The sequence below is a fragment of the Balearica regulorum genome, chromosome 3, assembly GCF_011004875.1.
Source record: "Balearica regulorum gibbericeps isolate bBalReg1 chromosome 3, bBalReg1.pri, whole genome shotgun sequence".
NCBI classification, from domain to species: domain Eukaryota; kingdom Metazoa; phylum Chordata; class Aves; order Gruiformes; family Gruidae; genus Balearica; species Balearica regulorum.
The window spans coordinates 91395579-91404441 of NC_046186.1; the positions used below are offsets into that span (position 1 = coordinate 91395579).

Here is an 8863-nt window from a genome sequence, read left to right on the forward strand (position 1 = left end):
TGTAGCTTTGCTATTCAGTTTTGTTTTAGTGGTTCCTGAATACTGGCATTTGTAAGAATTACTGTTGCAGGAGGGGAAAAAATAAAATTATGTTAGCTAAAGGATATTAGAGAGTATATGAATGGCTTTACTTGGTTTATCTTAAGTTCTTTAATTTGGCATGATTTCCCATGTAAACAAGCTCAAGGAAAAATGGGTGTCTGGAACGGAGGATGTAGATGAAGCAAAAGCCGTTCTTTCTCAGGAAATTGCACATGGAAACACAGCATGTTCATAATTCTCTGAATGGCCATAACAGCCTTAATCCTTTCTCTATTGAATTAACAGCTCTTCTAATATGGTCTAGAAATCAAAAGTGCTTCCAGCAGTTCTGTACAATAAGAATTTTTTAAATTTATTTGGGTCTTTTTTTTTTTTTTTAATTTGCTTTCTCTGTCAGCCATAACCTACCAGATGCCACTTATTAGAGTGCTCTGTATGTAGCTGGGAAATTATTTGTATTGTGAAAATTTGTGTTGCCTGTAGACCTCTTCCAACTTTTCCACTTCAAGTATAGTAAAGAAAAAAGAATTACTGTGATTTAGAAGTTACTATAATGCACACACTCCACTGAAATCAAACGTCCATTTAGACAGCTAAAGCAATAAGGGCAGAGGGCCACGTCCTCTGCTTACGTGTGGCCCATGTACAGGGTGTAAACTCAGACCATCGTCCCTGCTCTCCAGCGCAGATCTGCCTCTGCTATCGGCGGCAAACTCTCCAGCCTCTACTACGTGAACTTTTCCACTAACTAATATTTTTTTGTGGTTGAAAGTAACAATAACAGCACTGCTAAGTGCAAAAACCTGCCTCCTTTCAGACCAGCTGTGGTGTTCCTGCTCTTGTCCATACTCTCATCTTCCTCTTCCTTCTTTTGCGACGCATCGGTCTTGTTCAGGTGCTCGTGGTCCCTATTGCATTGCAACCCCTGATCAAGGTCACGGCGAAGAAAGAATTCCACCTATTTCTGCTAGAACTGAAAAAACCTCAGAGTGATGTGGTCAGTGCTGATTCAGGAGCGTGCTGGTGGGCTCTTGAGCTGACAGCTCCAGCAGACTGATGGGGCAGGGGGGGTCACTGGCCTAAGCCTATTGTTTCAGGCTGCCTGCAGCTTTGGGAAGACGTCATTGTGCTCGTGACACTCAGTGCAAGTTTGGAAGGCTTCCATAGCAAAGCAAGGCCCAAGGACTGCCTTGCCATGTCCTTTCCACCAGATATTTTTCTCCTGCATCAATTTGCTAATTGGCCATTGTTGGATTTTTCACGTCTGTCTGATTACATCCAGTGCAGGAATACAAATGAGTAAGGGGTTGTACAGGAAATGGAAATAAGGTCATTCTTCCTGTCAACTCACTGAAGTCATTAGCATTGTCCTGTGGATGAGTTGGGCTGATAGAACAGGAACCAGCTACAAAATCTGCTGTGTATTTGTTTCCATTTCAGTGCTGCTCATCCACGGGTGGAAACCTAATTTCATACTGATGCACTGATTCACAGTCAAAATAATGTGCACTGACAGTGCAGTAGGATGAATTGACATGACAGTGCAATGCACGCAGTATTCAGTAAAATATCTGTTATTAAAAGGATATGAACTTTAAAGGTCAAGCTAAAACCTAATGGCATTAAGCAGCATGAAATTGATACGCCCATGGCCGGTCACAGTTCCATCCCACAGCTTGAGTCGCACCGTGTGGCAGGGTAGGTGACAAGCCATCCCGCTGAGCTTTATCATCTGAATTTGCACAGATCTTCTTACCCTGGAGCTGGCTCAAGCCAGCTTTGCAGCAGAGCCGTGTCAGACAGGTTCAAAGCTTTAGGTCAGAAATTCATGACACGGCACTTCAGCTAAGCTTTCGCTGTTGTGTGTAACCACAACAGTGGTGCCAAATTTGAGTAGGAGGAAGGTAAAGAGCTAAGAAGATGAGAAGAAAGCTCTGCAGTGGGAACAGAATAGAGCTTAAATGAAAGCAATAACAATCTATGTCTCTTACAGTGATCCTGGCAAAAAGCCCTTGGAAAAAAGTCATTGCTGCTTTTCCAGGAGGGGCTGGGGGGGCTCCACTGTCACTGCCTGACCACAGCAACTGCGTTTGCTGTGCATATATATACAGCATTAGCAGGAAAAGAGCAAGCAGCAGGCTTTCTATGGACCCTTCTTCCACTGTTGCCCCTTCTGTTCTTTTATTCACCCTTCTTCCACCTTATCTAATCTATTTTGCTTTATCCAAGTCCCCATTTTTCCTTGCAAATTCTTTTGTGCAGTGTATGGGATTTCCCCCCCCCCCAGAATCTTCCTATTCTGTTTTATATTTTACTCTTTCCTTTGCATTCTGAATGTTCTCCGGGTCTTCTTTTTGAACACTTCTTTAATAACCATATTCACTCCCTGCACTCTGCACATGGATTCTTATAAATACGGTGAGGAGCCGCATGCAGTTTCAACTGCCTGGATGTGCTCACCCTCCCTGGTAACGTTTCAAATGAGTTCAGGATAAATAAACACTGGAGTCACCGATTTTTTTTTTTTTTCCTTTAATGCTAGAGGTAGAAAAACTGCCCCTTCCTCTCTCTGCCTCTAGAGTGAAAATGCTTGTTTTTATAATGCCATGGCTGTAGATACAGCACTTCTGAGTGTATAGATAACAATTTGCTAGGGAATTTTCCTACTTCCAAGCAAACCTGCTCATGTTGAAGTGAAAGCTTCCCAAAAGCAGGACCGCACACACAGCCTCCTGGAAGTTTAGCATTTGGTTGTTATGTACATCAACAAGGACAGCTTCTGGGAGGAGGCAAAGATGGAATTTAGTGGCTTTTCCATCTGTTTCAGTCTTCAACCCTTTTTTTTTTTTAATCAAAGAGTCAGGTGGGTAAACCAGATTGCTATGGCTAGGTGTGCTGGGGACCAGTATGGGAACCAAGAACTTAATTTGTATCCCCAGTGGTGTTTTCTTCTGCTGTGTTTGAATGGCATGGGTCATTCTTGTATCTGGAGAATGGATGTACACCGGAAAATGCCCTGCAGATAACATTAAGTGAGCCTAGAAGCAGAATGTGCTTTGCTGGTTTCAGTAAGCTTGATATGATGGCAATTTTTCACCCGTTCCTGGAAGCAAATGCCTGTCATCTGTGTCTCTCCTTCTCCAGTAGTCCCACTGTAAGTAGTAGAAATCAGGGGGAAGGCACACAAGTCTTATCACAATTAGAGGGGGAGGTCTGCCTAACAGGAAGGGTGTTAAGAGCAGTTGTATCCTGTTTGTGCTTTTGTAGCCATTGGTACTTCCTCATTGTGACCTCGTTTTCCTTCCGGCTTTCTTTTCTGATTCCTTGACGTTCTTTTGTCTTTCTTTGCAGCTCTGGGGTATAATCAAACAAGGCTACAAATGCAAAGGTAAATAAATATTGCATGGATTTTTCAAGCTATATGTGGTGGGGTTTAGCACAAGTAGGTCAACTGTATTTTTTAGTAAAAGGACATCTTGTTCATCCAAATCTTGCTTTTACATTTGGTACTGTCCGTGAGCAGTGACTACTGGTACACTATGAATTCTCACTGCATTAGGGGACATAGCACCCAGTAGGAACACGCAGGTTCTGTGAGCTAAAGGGCCAAAGCAGCCACTGACTCCATGAGGTGTTACTTTCTACCAGCAAAGACCTTGCATCTTGGAAAACCAAGTGTCCTCATCCTAACACCAAAACATCCTGAAATACATCTCCTGAGATCTGGGGTCAGGAAAAGGTTTGCTGGCAATGCTGTCTGTCATGTACATCCGCATGCCTGTAGTGAAGCCTACTTGGCCTTGCAATGCAAAAGTGTCTGAGCTAGAAATAGAGAGCGAGTTAATTCCTAAACTGCCCAGCAGATCTCACTGTGAGATCTTCTGCAGACATTCAACTTCAAAAAAAAATCCTAGAGCTCTTACAGCCCTCTCTGTTGCTTTCATAAAACGTTTAAATTCTTATGCAGTACTTGCACCATATTGAGCAGGTCAGACCAAGAATGACATTGTAATGGTCCTCATTGGCTTTAAAGTCCTAGATCTATTTATTTCTCAAGCAGCCTGGCTCTGGCTGAAGGGCACTGTTGATTTTCACAGTTGGAGTTAAATTATTCATAGGGGAACATTCACGCTGAGGCTTCATAGTTGTATTTATATGCACACTTTTCCCTTAGTCCTACACTGCCTCTCAGGACAAAGGTGAAGAATTGGCAGGATTGGTTTTTAGGTTACACCATATTCCCGTCTCCCTCTCCACCCATGAACATCTCTTCCTCTGAGAGGGGTGAGGAAAATGTCCATGGCTAAACCAACGTATGTAATTCAGCTGTTCCTGATTACTGTCATCTGAGCAGCTATGAAAGGGCTAGTTGTGGTCTCTACTTTTACTGGTATGATGAGGGAAGGAAGATAGGGTTTTGTCACAGCAGCCCTGTAAACTCAACTTGAGATCTGAAAGCTGAGCCCTGTCCTGCATTGTCGCTTGTATCAGTGGCCCAGGGGAGAAAGAGCAGAAGTGGTTCTGCAGTGTCAAAATTATAGGCAATAGAGCACGAGAGTAAGAGAGCAGAGCTGCTCGCTCAGATCTTAAAGTGGCCAACAAGTGTAATTAGTGCCTGCCCTTCGTTGCAGCAGCTGCCAGCTGCTCCGTATGCCGGCATCACTAGAAATGATCCATGATGGATGATTTCTGCCTCTCAGCACAGAGCTGTCATCTTCTGTTTTGAACCTCTGACACTGAGCTAGCAGGGGGAGGGAGTGAGTTCATCTGTTCAGGTCTGCCCTTACCTAAAACACAAGGCTCTGGCAGTGGCTCACCTAGAACAAAACATTAAGTCATGGAGCAGCAACAGAGAAACAAGGGAGATGGAAATTTTCAAACAAGGGCAGGGGACACAGAGGAGAGAGAGCCCGTGTTTGGGGCACACATCCTCCACCCTTTGGCCCTTTCTTGCAGATAAGATCTGTAGTGCAGTCACACTTCAGATGATAAGTGTACCTAGTGGTGACTCTGTCTGCAGTGAGATGCAAAGCTCAGCATTGGCTAGGTGTGCGGGCACTCGGCCAGTTTCATCCAGGTGGATGATACACATCCACAGAGCTTAGTCTGTGCTGCTGTTGCTTGCTGAGCTACTTTTAGACTAGTTTTTACACTAACCTCCAGCTGTGCTTCCAGAGGCTCAGAGTATGGATGCGCCAGTGTCTATAATGGGCCCTGCTGGGTCAAATTAAAAACAAACTTTTTGGGGGGGACTCATACAGTGGAGCAGAAACTTTATGCATGGCATACACAGGATCATACCAGTAATTCCAGGGCTGTTCTTTGAGACTAATTTCTGATGAAAATATCACCCCCTTTTTCCATTCTGCTGCCAGATTTCTATTAATGGCTGCCACGGAAATGACCCATTTTTTTGTAACATCCCTCACAGCAAATGATCTATTTCTGTAACTCCCTTCACACCTTCTGTCAAAGTATTTGTTCCTTCAAAGTTCCTCCTGGTATCTGTCTGCTAATAGCCCTGAGAGATTACCAGATAGTTGCAGCTTTCCATTTGGTGACTTGACAATTGCTTTCGTTACAGATTGCGGTGCCAACTGTCATAAGCAATGCAGAGACCTGCTTGTGCTGGCCTGCAGGAAATTTTCCAGAGGAACCTCAGTAGGCAGCAACCATGGCTCTCTGCCGAGCAGTCCGTCTCTGCCTCCAGGTGAGAGCACTTGTGTTCCTATTTTAAACCCTTTCTGGAATTCTCTCTAGCAGCCAGAGTCCTTGCTGCCATTTTTAAATTTTCCTTTGTATCAACGCACAGAGCAGCACACGTACTTTCCACTGCACTGTGGCTCATGTTCAGTGCTCGGATTATGACATCCCTTTCTGCAGTGATGGCCTTAGTCTCCTGCCTGAGGCTCCCTATCCTCTACACTGGCACTTCTATCCCAGCTGAAAATAAATAAAATTATAATTAGGGAAATTGTACTTCTCCTTATAAGCCACTTAGGGGCAGGGGCTGGGAGATGTAGGGCACAATTCTAGCTCTGCCTAATCCCCTGAGCGTGAGATGGAGGGAGAAGGAAATGTGTGCACACAAGGCTGGAATCCTTTTCTAAGCAGCATCTGGATATTGCTAATTATACCACTGCTTCATATAGAGGGTTACCTCTCCCCCGCCCCAGCCTTAAGTTACCTTTTTGTAAAGATCTTGGAAGTAGAATATTTAAAATAAACAATTCCACCCTCTCTTTCAGTCCAAGATGAAGTATTTGAATTTCCCAGTGTTGCTGCAGAACACCAGGACCTGGATGGCAGAGCTATCACCCTTGTCACTGGCTCTTCTCGGAAAATTTCGGTGCGGCTGCAGAGGGCGACCACCAGCCAAGCAACGCAGACAGAACCGCTGTGGCATGAGCCAGGCTGGAATGATTCAGGTTCCCATACTTTCCCCAAAATGAAGTCCAAGTTCCATGGCAAAGCTGGGAAGAACAAAGGCTTTGCAAAATGGGAGAACGAAAAGCCCAACGTGCAGGCTGATATAGAGCTAGAAGCCGAGGCCCCACAACACATACAGGATCACAACGGAATAGAAACCCTCCCAGAAAGACAAGAATCTGAGGTGAGTTGCAGAAGAAGCCAAGACAGTTTAAAATCTGCTAGAGGCTGAGGTCTTATAAGGTTATTTTATGAATTTCAGGATGCTTTTTCATTCAAATTTGCCATTACGTCTTGCACAACAGTTGCTTTCAGAAGAATGCCAAATCCTCCATAGATACCTCTTTTCTACACTGCAGTGCGCATTACTCTAACACTGTAACTGGGGAACTGGGGTTTGTTGCTGTCAGTACATGCTTTTAGGAATTGGGCACTTTTCTTTTTGAAAATCATTAAAATAGCCTGGTGGATGTGACCAAATTTTGTGCTGTTGTACACTTGCAATGCACAGTCCAGGGCTCCCTGTTAGATTCACAAGAACTAGCATTCTGATAAACACACGAGCCCAGGCTAGGGCAGGATATCGGTCTGATTTCTGTTGCTGTCACCCATAAAGTTAATACTTCCAAAGTTTCATGCCTTTATTGACCATCTTTGCTAGCGTGTAAGTGCATGCCTGTTTTCTTTTGGTTACAGGATAGCTGATTGCTCACCCTGTAGCACGGAAAAATGAAGATGACAACTGTCATACAACAAGCCTCGATGGTCCGTCACAGACCACGTTTGGCCATGGGAAGTTTTCCTGTACCTCGTACTTTTAAATTCAACCATTGCCCTGTTTTCTTAGCTGAAAGGTGTTGCAAAGCACTATTTATTTTCTCACAAGCTGTTTGGATGAACATTGCACGGACCCAGCAGAACGGATCTCTGCACTCAGTGTTTTCTCTTGTATGACTTTTGTGGAAACTTCGTCTGCATGCCAGTGAGGATATATTTGGCCTCCTTTAAATATACTGCATCACTTTGGTATGTCTGCCAGCAACAACAATGGTGAGGACAGAAGCCAAGCATCTAAGTTTGTTCGATAGCACTCCTTTTCCAATGTCTCATAATGATCTTTTAAGGAAAGAAGTAGGTGTGTATGTTGATTAAATCTCAAAACAAAAACCTTTCACAAAGTCCCCTCTGCTGAAATTCTTTGCACACCTGGGGTTTTGAATTTTGGCCATGTTTACATTGCTACAGTGAGCATACTGGTGTTCAGCACAGTGATACCAGTTCCCAGACTGAGGATCCTTCAACCAGGCAGCACGTGGCTGAGACTGAAGGAATTCCAAGACACTATGCATATGTCTGGTTACACTGCAATGGAGAGGGGTCCTCTCTGCCAGCGCTGATTATGGAAAAGTTAGCATGTAATAAACACCTTAGTTTTAAGTATGTGTGTGCATGTGATATGTTTTTCTCTGGTTAGCAGCCTGCATATGTTAAAACTAAATGTACTGAAAAGTAACCTCCAAATTAGCAATTTGCACCGGAATCTGGAATCTGTAATTAGCAGTAATGCACCTGAGAAGCAGGTTTGAAGTGGCATTTCTCAAAAGCATTAATTTACGTAAGGAGCACAGCCCTCATCTGGAAAAAAAGAGAGAAAAACAAAACAGCACAAAGCTCAAACCTGAAAGGTGCGTTCCAAATTGGCATACTTGTATTATTATTCTTACCCCCATCTCCCCACAAAAATAGGTGAGTAGAGGGAGCACACACTCTGAATTAAAGCAACCTGATTATAAGATTTCCTGCAAAATTCAAGTTATTGCACCCTTCACCAAGTTATAAGCCCTCAAGACCAGCGAGTACTTTCATACTCGAGAAAAAAAAGAGAACATGCTCTTACTGTTTTAAACTCAGAGAAATAAGCACTGCAGGGAGCACTGATTTCCAAGCTAGGATGAGGGCCAGAAGCATCCCTCACTATTGCTGCTGCGGGCAAAGAACAGGCATTAGCAAAACCATGGTCTTTTATTTCCTGTGGTGGGTCAGGTGACAGGTCACAACAGGCTGACCGCACAGCTACCGTTACACTGCATGGCTTCCACACAATGAAAACCATGTGGGAGAGAATTTGAATAGAGAAATTTGGTTATGATCCAGGCTGTTGATGGATCTGCTGTGATAAGCCTTTTAATGCTTTATAAATGAATTGTTCATGTGCAACTTCATTCTTAATATCACATAAGAGTTTTAAATAGCATTTAATCTGTAGATCAGCCTATTTCTTGCAGGCTTTTAAAAGTTAGTTGTAACTCTTCCTCTGAAAGGTATCTGCCTTCGTATTTCTAGCAATCAGGCCCACAAAGCATACCCATCTTCATTTTGTTGTTGGATAAGA

General features: G+C 43.7%; 1 protein-coding gene across 6 annotated transcripts in view; it reads left to right on the top strand.

Moving 5' to 3' along the window:
• Positions 1-7649, top strand: part of RASGRP3 (RAS guanyl releasing protein 3) — a 59617-nt gene extending 51968 nt beyond the window's left edge. For all 6 annotated transcript variants that reach the window (XM_075748927.1, XM_075748928.1, XM_075748926.1 and 3 more), the window contains 4 exons: positions 3394-3430; positions 5627-5752; positions 6291-6655; positions 7168-7649. In XM_075748927.1, coding sequence (XP_075605042.1) covers positions 3394-3430; positions 5627-5752; positions 6291-6655; positions 7168-7176 — 537 coding nt within the window. In that variant the 3' untranslated portion in view covers positions 7177-7649. The remainder of the gene's footprint in view (positions 1-3393; positions 3431-5626; positions 5753-6290; positions 6656-7167) is intronic.
• Positions 7650-8863: the final 1214 nt, after the last annotated feature.